Source organism: Lissotriton vulgaris, chromosome 1_1 (assembly GCF_964263255.1).
Source record: "Lissotriton vulgaris chromosome 1_1, aLisVul1.2, whole genome shotgun sequence".
Classification (NCBI taxonomy): domain Eukaryota; kingdom Metazoa; phylum Chordata; class Amphibia; order Caudata; family Salamandridae; genus Lissotriton; species Lissotriton vulgaris.
In genome coordinates, this window is record NC_141685.1 from 1093172748 (window position 1) to 1093189076 (window position 16329).

The 16329-nt window shown below is 44.5% G+C and overlaps 1 protein-coding gene across 1 annotated transcript in view; it reads right to left on the bottom strand.

Annotated features, from left to right (window-relative positions):
* Positions 1–16329, bottom strand: part of MEI1 (meiotic double-stranded break formation protein 1) — a 3731473-nt gene that overhangs the window by 2247208 nt on the left and 1467936 nt on the right. Inside the window, exon 13 of the mRNA XM_086963480.1 lies at positions 14902–14993. Coding sequence (XP_086819606.1) covers positions 14902–14993 — 92 coding nt within the window. The remainder of the gene's footprint in view (positions 1–14901; positions 14994–16329) is intronic.

Here is a 16329-nt window from a genome sequence, read left to right on the forward strand (position 1 = left end):
AGCTCTAGCAGTACATATCCAGAAATGTAATTGATTTCAAAAAATCGTTTTTAAACACAGCATATAAATCAATTGTATACCTGCATTCAAGAGGAAATGACTGAAAATGTCCTTGAGACACATGAAAGCGTTTTCTGGAATGCCCTAGCACCATTTTTTGGACATTATTAACATGGCTATGTAACTCCCATAATCAAAATCTAAATTTGCCAAGCACAGGTGGGAGCGTATTTACAAGAAACTTGCACCATGAAGAACGCTTTCCATTTAAAAAGGAAAAATAACATCATAGACACTCATATGCCTTATAAATATGACCCAAAACAACCTATGAAGCTCTAGCAGTACATATCCAGAAATGTAATTGATTTCAAAAAATCGTTTTTAAACACAGCATATAAATCAATTGTATACCTGCATTCAAGAGGAAATGACTGAAAATGTCCTTGAGACACATGAAAGCGTTTTCTGGAATGCCCTAGCACCATTTTTTGGACATTATTAACATGGCTATGTAACTCCCATAATCAAAATCTAAATTTGCCAAGCACAGGTGGGAGCGTATTTACAAGACACTTGCCCCATGAGGAATGCTTTCCATTTAAAAAGGAAAAAATAACATCAAAGACACTCAAATGCCTTATAAATATGACCCAAAACAACCTATGAAGCTCTAGCAGTACATATCCAGAAATGTAATTGATTTCAAAAATCGTTTTTAAAAACAACATATCTGTTTCAGCTTACATAAGAGACCATGGAATGGGCTCCATGTACAACAATAACTTGTGTTACTGCATGCCAGAATGCTACACCGAATATGCAATTACAATTTCTCAAAGAAACAAAATCTATTTGTATATCACTAGAGACAAAGCCACATTTTAAAAACACAGCTTTCTTCATCATTTTCTCCTTAAATCATACTATTCTCTATCTAAATTAAATAAATCTTTCTCACCTTAGCAAATACTTTTTGAGTTTTGAAAACAGTCTCAGAAATACACCAAATTGTCTTCAGCAGAAGAAAAAGGATGCACTCCAGAGGCTGCAGCTATTGAAAGCACAGAAATACAGATATTCATTTCACATATCTCTCATATTAGCCAATCATAACTCTTCCCTCACTTTTTTCAAATCAAAACCCTTCCCCCCTCTGCCCTCTCTGCCTTTTTTCCATAGCAACCACCTCCTGGAAGACCTCTCATGTTTGCAAATTCACACAACAATGTTTCAATTGAACTCTGAACTCTCAGTGCACCTGCGTATCCAGTGCAATCTTTCATTAAATGTTTCTTCCTTGACCATTCAAATTACATCTTTCAAAGAACACATCCATGCACCCTAACTTTCTGTTTTCAGAAATGGAAATGCACCAATCACTGCTAATGAATCATTAGCATTGGAAATCCACAGTTTTTTTTCTTTACAAACTCCTACTGTTTCAACTGCCCTTTCATTACCACACTTCATCTGACTGCAGCACAACCTTCTCCCACCATGTTTAATGTCTGGATTGTTGGACATAGTTACATCCACTGGGCTCAAAGGTATGCTGAGAACAGAAATTTACCTAACCTCAATTTACAAGATGTGGAAATTAAGTGGTTGGGCCAAAGAGGATTAAAATGTCACCAATTGATACCATTGGTGAAAACCTTTATGCATTTGCCAAAACCTGACCTGTTAATTGTGCACTGTGGAGGTAATGATTTGGGCACTTTGACTGGGGTAGGTCTGGAAATGCTTTTAAAGGACACTTTTGAGCAATTAATGGCACTTTTCCCTCAAACTGCCTTGGTATATTCCAATATATGCCAAAGACAGAAATGGAGGTGGTCCAACCAATTTTGTCCACAAATTGAGAAAGCGAGGAAGCATGTAAACAAATCTGTTTCAGCTTTCATGAGAGACCATGGAATGGGCTCCTTGTACAACAATAACTTGCGTTACTACATGCAAGATATCTACAGAGGAGATGGAGTTCACTTCTCAGATGAGGGCAACAGAATTTTCATTCTGAATTTAAGACTGTGCATTGGTACCTACTTATAAGTACCAAAATGTACCATAAACCCAAAAGCTCTTCTCAGAGCTACCCTTCATCTGATCACTCACAATTATTATTTTTTTTAATTTTTTCACTAATTTTCCACAAAATACGCTTCCCGGGGCGCTATCCGGTTCGCTAATCAAAAGCTAACCTCGCGGAATTTTTTTTAAAAATGTTTTTTTTCCGCACATATAAGCCTCCTCAGCCACCCTCAGAAAACCCAGGGGGTCAAGATAAGTCTACCATGACCCCTTCTACCCATTCTAAACATTATTTGCCCTCCATCTTGTATCTTAATGCAACCGAAACACAAAATGGTGGACTCCCGTGACGCTTAAGGTTCGCTAACCGAGCCGCTTTCCGGGAAGCGGTCCTAAAAAAAGGTGGGAAAGTAATTTACAGAAAAACGACTAGAGACACTCTCACCAAATATAGATTAGCTCATACTACATAACAATCCCTTTCATTTTCACAAATTTGATTGAAATTTCATTTAGCCATTTAGCCTGTAGACCTCTCTAAGTACCATGAGGTAAATTACTTCACAAAACACATCTGAAGTGTTGGAATTGACAACCAATGAAAATGTTACTTTCATTTTCTACTTTTATTACCTGACATTTGATTGGTTATATACCTGAATATATATAAAGGAAGAGAAGGAAACACAGCCATTTTGACTGCTACTTCGTGAAGTGCACAACAAAAAATCAACTGATAACTTCAACTTATATTTGAAAGGTAAGATATTATTTATAAAACTTAAGTATGTTCTGTACTGAAACCTAATTAGAAAAACATTTTCTGAGAATTATATTCTATCACTCTGTAATACTTATAGAAAAAAATAGACTACTCTGTTTTAGTTATGGCAGAGCCATTCCAAGAATTTGCAAGACCATAGGCTAAAAAGGAACGTGCGCGAAGCCCCCTCCAATTTACATAAGTGGCCCCTTGCAAGGAGACCATTCACAGGCACTGAGGGGGCCCCATTGTCCAGCATTTTGACGCCCCCACAGTTTTAACTTTAAATCCACACGCATATCTCACACCTTCATAGGTGTGAGAATTGATTGTGGTCTAAAAGTTAAAACTGTGGGTGCACAAAAATGCTGGACAATGGGCCCCCTCAGTGCCTGTGAATGGTCTCCTTGCAATTGAGGGAGCGTCTCCTTCTCCCTCCCCTATACCTCCTGACACCATCCATGGGAGGCCCAAGGAGGGGGCCCCCTGCAAAAGACCTTAATTGCAGGCGACACCTTTCTTTGTGAAAAAAACACTATATAAATAACCAAACTGCCAATCTGTACTGAAACCCAACAATGCCCTTTCTGTACTGATATATTTTTTAAAAATTCATTTTTCAGAATTGAAAATGGAAGAACAACAAAACAACATGAAAACTGAAACAGAAGAAAAAATTCAGACACAAGATGACATGGATTTCTACGACGACACAATAAATAATGAACTTGTCCAATGCGTAGATGCAGTAGATTTTCTACTAAAAAATGAAGAAAAAAATGATCACGATTTTTTAGATTTTCTTTTAAATTTTGAAAAACAAAATGAAAAATAAATTTTAATTTCTTAATTCAAAAATTGTTTGACACATTATTTATTTTTATATGTTTATTGAATGTTAAAAGTTTAATGAATTATGACACACAATCAAAATAAAAAATAAAAATTAAAATAAAGAAAACAAAAAAAAAACAACAAAAACAACAAATAATTAACATACAGTATTAGAAAAGTCTATCATTCTTTTATCCTTATAGTACGCTGCCCAGAACGCTTTCCGGTTCGCGAACTTGGCGCTTACCACGCAAAAAAAAAAAGTATTTTTTTTTTTGACCCTCCTGGGCCCTTTTAAAACCTCCACATAAAACCTAGGGGGTCAACGAGGATCTACTATGCCCCCTTATGGTAATTTCCCCCTTTGTTTTGGCCTCCTCTTGTCTCTCGATCCTACCGAGAGACAAGATGGCAGCCGCTCCGGACTGTTTAGAATGTTGACAGACACCGGAGAGCCAATCAGCTTCGCTTCGCAAAGTTCCGATACGCGAAAAGTTCGCTAACCGGATCGCTGCCCGGAGCGCTGTTACAGATATATATCTTGTTTTAAACGTTAATTTCTCAAAATCCACTGAAGCACATATATTGAGACCTAGCAAAGGCACATCAGGCTAACAGTCCCTACAATTTTGCCAAGTTTGGTGGAAATCCATTCAGCCGTTCGGGCTAAAAGTGAGGCCAACCGCCCTATGGAAATTAACATGGGAAAAACGCGTTTTGGGACCCCCCTTTTATCTCAGCCCCCCCGAACACCCCCCAAATTTCCAGGAGCTGCTCAGAAACAAAATGTGCCATTTTCCAGAAAATTTCAGCCAATTCCATCCACATACGCCAAAGTTATTAGACATAGAATTTTCAGAAATCCCATAGGGAAAAAATCCTAACTATATATACCTACTGGCGACCACCAGTAGGTAATATATATATATATATATATATATATATATGCCACAAACCTCCTTCCGTCAAAAGAAGAGTAGTAACCACACAAGGGGGAAAAATTAAAGGGAGCCGCTTTATTGGTATCACAGCAACAGGCAAATGCATTTCGGCTGCCAGGCCTTCTTCGGTGCCCAAACGCTGCTGTAAATGGGCAAACTCCAGCCTAAAAATGCTATAAACATCATGTCCAGTCCTGATAGGCTAACATCACGTCCCTCCCACTCCAGCCGGAGTGGACAGCCCAACCTGCAGTCTGCAGCAATACAAACGGACTGCACGTCCCAGAATGCAAAGTTCCAGCAGCGGGGGTTTCCGGGGAAAAATGCGCCACACTGAAGATGAAAACTGGAAGGTAAGTTCTGGTACAGAGCGTGCCTCTTATTAAGCTGAAATGCAGTCCAAAAGCACTCCCTTGGGTCCCCCAACCGCAACAACCTTTAGCCTCCAGGCTTCTGCTCAGCAAAGGTCCAAATGACGAAGCACCGGGCCCGGTGTCAGGCGGGAAGCCCTTACACCGCTTCTTTTCCCCCTGGAGGTGTGAGGTGGACCCCAGTCATCTGTGCAAACAGAGAACATCCAACAGGCAGCCGGAGCCGCCACCGCCAATGATACCGGAGCCACTTGTGGAGCGGGGGCTTCTAAACCGTGGCACAGGCAAGCACGGCAAATTGTATGCCACAAACCTCCTTCCGTCAAAAGAAGAGTAGAAGCCACACAAGGGGGAAAAATTCAAGGGAGCCGCTTTATTGGTATCACAGCAACAGGCAAATGCATTTCGGCCGCCAGGCCTTCTTCGGTGCCCAAACGCTGCTGTAAATGGGCAAACTCCAGCCTGGAACTGCTATAAACATCATGTCCAGTCCTGATAGGCTAACATCATGTCCCTCCCACTCCAGCCGGAGTGGACAGCCCAACCTGCAGTCCGCGGCAATACAAACGGACTGCACGTCCCAGAATGCAAAGTTCCAGCAGCGGGGGTTTACGGGGAAAAAATGCGCCACACTGAAGATGAAAACTGGAAGGTAAGTTCTGGTACAGAGCGTGCCTCTTATTAAGCTGAAATGCAGTCCAAAAGCACTCCCTTGGGTCCCCCAACCGCAACAACCTCTAGCCTCCAGGCTTCTGCTCAGCAAAGGTCCGAATGACGAAGCACCGGGCCCGGTGTCAGGCGGGAAGCCCTTACACCGCTTCTTTTCCCCCTGGAGGCGTGAGGTGGACCCCGGTCATCTGTGCAAACAGAGAACATCCAACAGGCAGCTGGAGCCGCCACCGCCAATGATACCGGAGCCACTTGTGGAGCGGGGGCTTCTAAACCGTGCCACAGACAAGCACGGCAAATTGTATGCCACAAACCTCCTTCCGTCAAAAGAAGAGTAGAAGCCACACAAGGGGGAAAAATTCAAGGGAGCCGCTTTATTGGTATCACAGCAACAGGCAAATGCATTTCGGCCGCCAGGCCTTCTTCGGTGCCCAAACGCTGCTGTAAATGGGCAAACTCCAGCCTAGAACTGCTATAAACATCATGTCCAGTCCTTATAGGCTAACATCACGTCCCTCCCACTCCAGCCGGAGTGGACAGCCCAACCTGCAGTCCGCGGCAATACAAACGGACTGCACGTCCCAGAATGCAAAGTTCCAGCAGCAGGGGTTTACGGGGAAAAAATGCGCCACACTGAAGATGAAAACTGGAAGGTAAGTTCTGGTACAGAGCGTGCCTCTTATTAAGCTGAAATGCAGTCCAAAAGCACTCCCTTGGGCCCCCCAACCGCAACAACCTTTAGCCTCCAGGCTTCTGCTCAGCAAAGGTCCGAATGACGAAGCACTGGGCCCGGTGTCAGGCGGGAAGCCCTTACACCGCTTCTTTTCCCCCTGGAGGCGTGAGGTGGACCCCGGTCATCTGTGCAAACAGAGAACATCCAACAGGCAGCCGGAGCCGCCACCGCCAATGATACCGGAGCCACTTGTGGAGTGGGGGCTTCTAAACCGTGCCACAGGCAAGCACGGCAAATTGTATGCCACAAACCTCCTTCCGTCAAAAGAAGAGTAGAAGCCACACAAGGGGGGAAAATTCAAGGGAGCTGCTTTATTGGTATCACAGCAACAGGCAAATGCATTTCGGCCGCCAGGCCTTCTTCGGTGCCCAAACGCTGCTGTAAATGGGCAAACTCCAGCCTAGAACTGCTATAAACATCATGTTCAGTCCTGATATATATATATTCCTGCTCCTCATACACCAAGATAGCGAGTCACTCGTCAGGCGGGTGCTGCGACGCGTTGGTGTGCCGCGGAAATACAAAAGCTCAAGATCCTCCCCAATCCACGGGAAAGAAAGCAGCACTCTCGGGAATGTTGGCAAAGTGGTATTTTATTGCGTCAAACACCCATCCCCAAAACTTGATTAACAGCATCCCCTATGGGGAATTTCTCAGATTAAGGCGCAATTGTTCGATAAAATGTGATTTTGATGATGCTGCCAGAGATAGTTTTGACAGATTTCTGGCAAGAGGTTACAATGCCGAACTCCTTAAAAATACACTCTATAGGGTTAAACAGCTACCTAGGGAGGCTCTTTTTGAAAAGAAAAAACAGAGTAAGGATGCCGGGAGGTTTCGGATGATAACCACCTTTTCCCAAGATTCTAATTGGTTTTGGATGATCATGAGAAGACACTGGTATGTTTTGAAAACTGACAGCATTATTGATCTTGACGTGCCAGAAGCCACCATGATTACCTTCAGGAAAGCACAGTCTCTACGAGACAATGTGGTACACAGTCACCTAGAACCCATTGTGAAGAAATCAGGGTCCTTACAGGAAGCAAAGGGATTCTTCCCTTGTGGAATATGCAAAGCGTGTGCCTTTAGCAAAAGAATGTTGTCTTACGAAGTGAAGGGCTGCAAGGGAGGTAAGAAAATTAACAAGTTCATGTCTTGCCATACCACATTTGCAGTTTATTGTTTGAGGTGTCCCTGTGGTTTAAAATACGTAGGGAACACGATCAATCCTGTCAAATTGAGAATCCTGGAACATATATGTGCCATTGCGAATAAGGATTTTTCCTATCCGGTGGCCCGTCATTTTTCCATAAAACATAAAAGCGACAGAAATCTACTGCAATATTTTTGCCTGGACTATATACCTGAGAGTCCAAGAGGAGGTGATAGAATGCAGAAATTACGGAGATTGGAATCCCAGTATATTGTGGATTTACAGAGCAAAGTCCCAGGAGGCTTAAACAGTGGGGAGGAGCTGGCAGTGCACCTAGGCAGTTGAGGTGGCGGTACATACCATCCTTAGGGATTTATTGATGTGATTGTTGAACTGAACAGTAGATTAGTTGTTATGCTGTATATAGAGTCCTATAGTTTGACTGAAAGACACTAATTTTTGGGATTCGTTTTCTAATAACACTTTTTATGCACTTGGGGACTGTATGCACATTTCACAATGATGCAATGATATAATGATGAGTCGATCAAATTTGCATTGAAGAGCGCAGATGATTTTTTTGATTTTGAAATGTTATGGGTTTATATTGTGAGCCATGCTGGCACACTGATAATGATTTAACTTGTGATTTCACCATTCACTTGGAGGGCGTTTGGGCAACCTTTACCGGTTGCCTTTGCCGATCCACTGCAAGATTGAGTATGACATGATTGAATTGGCATTATTGTTATGGAAAATCTTCATGTCGCGTATGCTATTTTAGGCACAAAAGAGACTAATGTGATGAATGTATTTGTTCATACTTGCAATATGGCGCACGCTATTGAGCGAGACGTCGGGAGTTCCTCCTTTGTTTTCATGACGTTGTGCCTGCTATTAAGATGGTGCCGCGCAGCGCGTTACACTTAGACAGTGAATAAGGAAGTTTATCCGAAACGCGTATGTCTGTGCAATAAAATACCGCTTTTCCAACATTCCGGAGAGTGCTGCTTTCTTTCCCGTGGATTGGGGAGGATCTTGAGCTTTTATATATATATATATATATATATATATATATATATATATATATATATATATATATATATATATATATATATATATATATGTGAGAGCAACAGCCTTGGAGCTTGAAGAGGGCTACTCACACGCTGTCAGCCATCCAGCCTTATTGTCCTGCAGCACCCTTTGGCAACCTTCATAATGTTTATAATCCAAGTTTGACGCGTTTCAGGGCCAACGCCCCTTCCTCATGAACTGCGCATAAAGGGAATGACATCTCACTATACCTTTGTTTTCCGACCTTTATTGAGGGAAAAAAACGCCCTGCACTGGGCGTGGCAGCAGTTGAAATATCCAGCGGAATGCTGGTTGTTGCAGTCCTTGGTAACGTGAGTCCAATGTTTTAACCCTAAGTGGGCTCAGTCCCTTTATTAATTGTTTGCGTTTCAAATCCTTAAGTAGGAAAAAAAGGTTGGCTTAGGTGTGCTGAAATTCGTGAGACAACGTGTACTTCCGATGAAAGGGAAACAGTTCCATTTCAGAAGCGCCTTCGTGCTCCCGCTGAGTTTTGTTGGAAGCAGAAGTGGTGCCCCTCTTCCACGGCCAAGGTAGCCGTGTGAGTAATGTGAGAGCAACAGCCTTGGAGCTTGAAGAGGGCTACTCACACGCTGTCAGCCATCCAGCCTTATTGCCCTGCAGCACCCTTTGGCAACCTTCATAATGTTTATAATCCAAGTTCGACGCGTTTCAGGGCCAACGCCCCTTCCTCATGAACTGCGCATAAAGGGAATGACATCTCACTATACCTTTGTTTTCCGACCTTTATTGAGGGAAAAAAACGCCCTGCACTGGGCGTGGCAGCAGTTGAAATATCCAGCGGAATGCTGGTTGTTGCAGTCCTTGGTAACGTGAGTCCAATGTTTTAACCCTAAGTGGGCTCAGTCCCTTTATTAATTGTTTGCGTTTCAAATCCTTAAGTAGGAAAAAAAGGTTGGCTTAGGTGTGCTGAAATTCGTGAGACAACGTGTACTTCCGATGAAAGGGAAACAGTTCCATTTCAGAAGCGCCTTCGTGCTCCCGCTGAGTTTTGTTGGAAGCAGAAGTGGTGCCCCTCTTCCACGGCCAAGGTAGCCGTGTGAGTAATGTGAGAGCAACAGCCTTGGAGCTTGAAGAGGGCTACTCACACGCTGTCAGCCATCCAGCCTTATTGCCCTGCAGCACCCTTTGGCAACTTTCATAATGTTTATAATCCAAGTTCGACGCGTTTCAGGGCCAACGCCCCTTCCTCATGAACTGCGCATAAAGGGAATGACATCTCACTATACCTTTGTTTTCCGACCTTTATTGAGGGAAAAAAACGCCCTGCACTGGGCGTGGCAGCAGTTGAAATATCCAGCGGAATGCTGGTTGTTGCAGTCCTTGGTAACGTGACTCCAATGTTTTAACCCTAAGTGGGCTCAGTCCCTTTATTAATTGTTTGCGTTTCAAATCCTTAAGTAGGAAAAAAAGGTTGGCTTAGGTGTGCTGAAATTCGTGAGACAACGTATACTTCCGATGAAAGGGAAACAGTTCCATTTCAGAAGCGCCTTCGTGCTCCCGCTGAGTTTTGTTGGAAGCAGAAGTGGTGCCCCTCTTCCACGGCCAAGGTAGCCGTGTGAGTAATGTGAGAGCAGCAGCCTTGGAGCTTGAAGAGGGCTACTCACACGCTGTCAGCCATCCAGCCTTATTGCCCTGCAGCACCCTTTGGCAACCTTCATAATGTTTATAATCCAAGTTCGACGCGTTTCAGGGCCAACGCCCCTTCCTCATGAACTGCGCATAAAGGGAATGACATCTCACTATACCTTTGTTTTCCGACCTTTATTGAGGGAAGAAAACGCCCTGCACTGGGCGTGGCAGCAGTTGAAATATCCAGCGGAATGCTGGTTGTTGCAGTCCTTGGTAACGTGAGTCCAATGTTTTAACCCTAAGTGGGCTCAGTCCCTTTATTAATTGTTTGCGTTTCAAATCCTTAAGTAGGAAAAAAAGGTTGGCTTAGGTGTGCTGAAATTCGTGAGACAACGTGTACTTCCGATGAAAGGGAAACAGTTCCATTTCAGAAGCGCCTTCGTGCTCCCGCTGAGTTTTGTTGGAAGCAGAAGTGGTGCCCCTCTTCCACGGCCAAGGTAGCCGTGTGAGTAAGGGACTGAGCCCACTTAGGGTTAAAACATTGGACTCACGTTACCAAGGACTGCAACAACCAGCATTCCGCTGGATATTTCAACTGCTGCCACGCCCAGTGCAGGGCGTTTTTTTCCCTCAATAAAGGTCGGAAAACAAAGGTATAGTGAGATGTCATTCCCTTTATGCGCAGTTCATGAGGAAGGGGCGTTGGCCCTGAAACGCGTCGAACTTGGATTATAAACATTATGAAGGTTGCCAAAGGGTGCTGCAGGGCAATAAGGCTGGATGGCTGACAGCGTGTGAGTAGCCCTCTTCAAGCTCCAAGGCTGTTGCTCTCACATTACTCACACGGCTACCTTGGCCGTGGAAGAGGGGCACCACTTCTGCTTCCAACAAAACTCAGCGGGAGCACGAAGGCGCTTCTGAAATGGAACTGTTTCCCTTTCATCGGAAGTACACGTTGTCTCACGAATTTCAGCACACCTAAGCCAACCTTTTTTTCCTACTTAAGGATTTGAAACGCAAACAATTAATAAAGGGACTGAGCCCACTTAGGGTTAAAACATTGGACTCACGTTACCAAGGACTGCAACAACCAGCATTCCGCTGGATATTTCAACTGCTGCCACGCCCAGTGCAGGGCGTTTTTTTCCCTCAATAAAGGTCGGAAAACAAAGGTATAGTGAGATGTCATTCCCTTTATGCGCAGTTCATGAGGAAGGGGCGTTGGCCCTGAAACGCGTCGAACTTGGATTATAAACATTATGAAGGTTGCCAAAGGGTGCTGCAGGGCAATAAGGCTGGATGGCTGACAGCGTGTGAGTAGCCCTCTTCAAGCTCCAAGGCTGTTGCTCTCACATATATATATATATATATATATATATATATATATATATATATATATATATATATATATGTGTGCGATCACATGATTGGGGCTGGGTTTGCTCCTACTCTTGGGAGGACTGCAGGACGATATATAGGCGGGACTGTGGCACCAAATATGGTTTACAGCGGCATCTGAGGAAGACCCGATGGCCGAAATGCATTATGCCTAAACGCTGATCATTAAAGAGCTTCAACTGGGATTCCCCGTGTGGCCTCTTCCTTGCGCTCATCGGAGGGGTTTGTGTGGATGTTACTGCGTCGGCCAGAGACGTGTTAAAGAGGCCCCATTACACAAGCTGGCTGGTTGCATTTCTGGCTCCTGCTTCTTCAGCTTTCTTTGTTTCTCCGAGGTATCGGAACTGCGCCAGCCCACCTCTAACTGCAGGTAAAGCAAGGGCCGCTGCCATAGCAGCCTGTTACTGCACAAGAAGTTTCTCATTAATTGTAATGAAACTCCCGACCTGGTGGACTCCCGCAATATAATGAGGTTGAAACGTATGCAGGGACTCAAGGAGGCTTCGAGACTTTCAGCAAATCAGACACATCGCACCTTATCCTACATGTTACCAGCCCGAATGGACTCTTTGCTATCGAGGTTTCCCCACGCAACACCTGCCCAGTAATGGTGGATTCTGGGAGCTGTAGTGTCTACAATTCTGCAGCTGGTGGGCGATCACATGATTGGGGGCTGGGTTTGCTCCTACTCTTGGGAGGACTGCAGGACGATATAAAGGCAGGACTGTAGCACCAAATCTGGTTAACAGCGGCATCTGAGGAAGGCCCGATGGCCGAAATGCATTATGCCTAAAAGCTGATCATTAAAGAGCTTCAACTGGAATTCCCCGTGTGGCCTCTTACTTGCGCTCATCGGAGGGGTTTGTGTGGATATATATATATATATGTATTAATTGTTAACTCTCAGAAACATCACACTCACTGAATGATGTCATCAGTGATGTCACAGACCAGGTCATGAGTGATGTAATACATGAGGTCATAAGCAGTGCAATGGGGGCGTATGTTAACTATTACTGCTGAATTTCAATGATTTTGTACGAGTGACATCTGAGCTTAACTATAATGTCCCTGCAACCTTTGTTTTTTAGTGAATTCTTTTTTTTTCTTTTTCTATTTACTAACTATAATGTCCCTGTAACCTTTATTTTTTTCAGTGAATTTCAACATGTGTTAAATTCTATTTCCTAACTATAATGTCCCTCTAACGTTTTGTTTGTTCAATGAATTTCAAGGTTTTTTCAAACGTTATTTCCTAACTGAAACCTGTAGCCTTTGAGTGGGTGTGTGAGTGGCTGTATAGGTAATGCTATATCGGCGGCAAGATAACCGGTTAGCCGGGTAGACTTGTCTTACCTTGGCTTCCGGTCTGCGTCACATTCCTGAGCGCATACGCGCCGTCACAGCTCTCCAACTCACAGCTCCAGGCTCCCGACCTGATGTGGACACTCTAGAGCGGGAGCGGGGGTCTCGTGGAATCGAGCAGACGCCCTGGTGAGAGGAGCTGGAGTGCAGCGAGGGACTGGCACAAAATGTCAGCTGCCACTAGCTGCTCGGGGAGAGCTCGCTAAGCGTTTGGAGCCCCCTTGTTGCGGCCGGACGGGTGCAGGGGAGCCCACCCCCTCTCCTTACCTCCCACTGAAGTGATGTGCGGACAGCAGAGTGCTGCGCCTAAGATTGCCAGGGCCCGGAGTCGCGATTGCTGAGCTCAACAAAATGGCGGCCCCCACTCGTGAGGTGCACAGACAATGCTGAGCAGCGGGGATCTCCTCCCCTTACAGCTTGGGTGAGACAGGGGGCCCATCCCCTCTTCAACACCATCGCAATGAAGGCAGGTGGAGTGCAGCTAGAAGTGTTGAAGAGTGAGCTGCCTGGAGATTGGAGCCACGATGCTGTGGGACAATGGAAGGCAGCAAGAGAAGCGAACCCCTCATTGAGCGGTGAACAGGGGAGGCCTCCTAACGGGACATAGTGACCCAATGGGTGTTGGGGGCAACCTGAATCCTGATGATCTGGGCCACGCTAGAGTGTTGAGGTCAACCAGAGGTTTTACCTGACCTGCCTGAGCTTGACATGGCTGCCAATACCATAACATTTTGCTGAATACTTGTGTGAGTCCTTGAGGCAACCCTCCCCCAGTGGATTTCCCTGACCTGAGGCATTAACAACAATGAGAGGAGAACAAGACCGTGTTCTCCCTGCACAGCAAGCTAAAATACGAGTTATTGAGAGGTGCAACGGTGGGAATGGGTGCCAGCTTTCAATTTTGCAGGTGCTGCACCTGGTCCCCAGTGTTGTGGATGGGCACAGGATTGTTTCTTTTAAAGAAGTAGGAACACCCCCCCGAGAAGTGGTGGAGCGGCATCACTATGGAGGTGCCTGTGGTCCCCCTACACACTTTATTCTCAAAATATTCCTTATAGAGCTATCTCAGGACGGAGCCTGACCTCAAAATAGCGTCTGGATTTTGTTCAGACTGCGCTATCTAATCTCTCCAACTTCCCCGCTTTATTGTGACTTTCACTGATTGCACCTGATCATTATCCTGACAGAGGAGTCTGAGCGCTTTGTCCAATGCCCGGTGCAGCCGCTCGGTTCAGTTATTTGCGGAGATCAACTCTGATTCATCCCCTCGGCCTTCACCTACCCAGCCGGACATTGGGCAGTTTCTCCCCATCTCCCTGTTTTCCCCCCTTCCCTTCCCTGACGAATTTCCGTAACTTTGCTTTCTTTTTTCCTATGTTTGATTTTGCTCTTGTAGCAAATGTAACTTGTAACCTGTAACTCTGATCCTCATGTAAAGCACTCTGATACCTCCGGGTCTAGCCAGCGCTATATAAAGCTCAAATAAATAAATAAATAAAACTCCCCAAAAACATGATTTGCAGTATATTTGGAACGCTAACTACTACGGTGGCTGAGGCAGGAGCCTATGCACTCAACATGCAGTACAAATCTGAGGATTAAAGACAGGCAACGAGCAGAAGAGAAAGGATTAGGAGTAGGTGGTGGAACCTAAATCTATCCATGCTAGTGGTCACACAAAAGGCCAGAAAACTGAAGTTGATAGGCAACATAGACTAATATATTACATCTTTGCCTTTAATAATGCTCTGTCAAGGTTACTGGAAAGTCCCAATGTGATAACCTGGTGTACTTCATATGCATGCAAAGCTGTGCAAGATCCAGTGCTGGAGAACATGCACATTTGTACATTGACAACATTTATGGTAATCCACCCAGGACAGACACATACATGCTACGTTAAAATGTAACAATTCAATAAAGCCAATCATTTTTCAATGTTAGTTTACCTGACTGCATTCTGGAAGCTCTGCAGGGCTCTGTGCAGAAAATGTCCTGAACGGGAAATGTTTCTGCTCTGGTCTTTTTTTAAAGTGTGACCCTGGGATGTAGAAAGAACATGGATAAACATAAAAGACCAGCTCTGCTGCATTTGAAACGTTTCTGTGACTTATTTTTCAGAACACTGACATTACACAGTCAAAGTGAACATCTTCAAATGTTGGCCATGAACTGCACCAAAATGCACAAATAACAGTGTTCATATTTATACTGCATACCAGTGATAAATTGTGAAAGTTGTTTACTCTGACTTCGTATCAGCAATGATATTGCTGCTTTATTTAACACTACTGAGAAATGGAGTCCTTATTCAAAATTTGATATCAAGACTGGAGGCTCCTATTATGGTTTCTTTATTGCTGTTTAATATTCATATTTACAACAAGGGGTGGTGAGGGACAGAGTCTCTGAATTAAGCAGAAAGCTCTCACCCAGTCAAGAGATCAGGGCTAGATCCAACACCGTTTTTTAGCTCACTGCACCATCCCAGTTTCAGAACCTGGCTGTATGCAAATTAGTCTGTTCCTGTCCCAGTGCAAGATGGGAACAGGGCAAACCAAACTACAAAAGCCAATTCTTACACTGGGAAGGAAACAAGCTCCCGGGGACCGGTTTCTGGCATTACAGCCGTCTTCGGCCCGGTTTGCTTGAATCCTGATGGTGCAATGAGCAAGGGTCTCACATCTGAGAATACCCTTCCACGCTTAGGGTGGACAAAAATATTTACAACAAGGGGTGGTGAGGGACAGAGTCTCTGAATTAAGCAGAAAGCTCTCACCCAGTCAAGAGATCAGGGCTAGATCCAACACCGTTTTTTAGCTCACTGCACCATCCCAGTTTCAGAACCTGGCTGTATGCAAATTAGTCTGTTCCTGTCCCAGTGCATGATGGGAACAGGGCAAACCAAACTACAAAAGCCAATTCTTACACTGGGAAGGAAACAAGCTCCCGGGGACCAGTTTCTGGCATTACAGCCGTCTTCGGCCCGGTTTGCTTGAATCCTGATGGTGCAATGAGCAAGGGTCTCACATCTGAGAATACCCTTCCACGCTTAGGGTGGACAAAAATATTTACAACAAGGGGTGGTGAGGGACAGAATCTCTGAATTAAGCAGAATGCTCTCACCCAGTCAAGAGATCAGGGCTAGATCCAACACCGTTTTTTAGCTCACTGCATTAATATTCATAGCATCAAAATCAAAGAAGAATGAATCACAAGTCCTGTTTTTTGCCAGGGTCTTATGATCGCAAGCTCTGGAGCCCCTCATTCACATTAAGCATACGGTGCGCTATATGTTGAATCTACGCTTTGTTGGATAAGTGAATCGCATCATCATTGGGTCTTTTATCACTTGAGTGCTCAGTTCTCCAAGACTA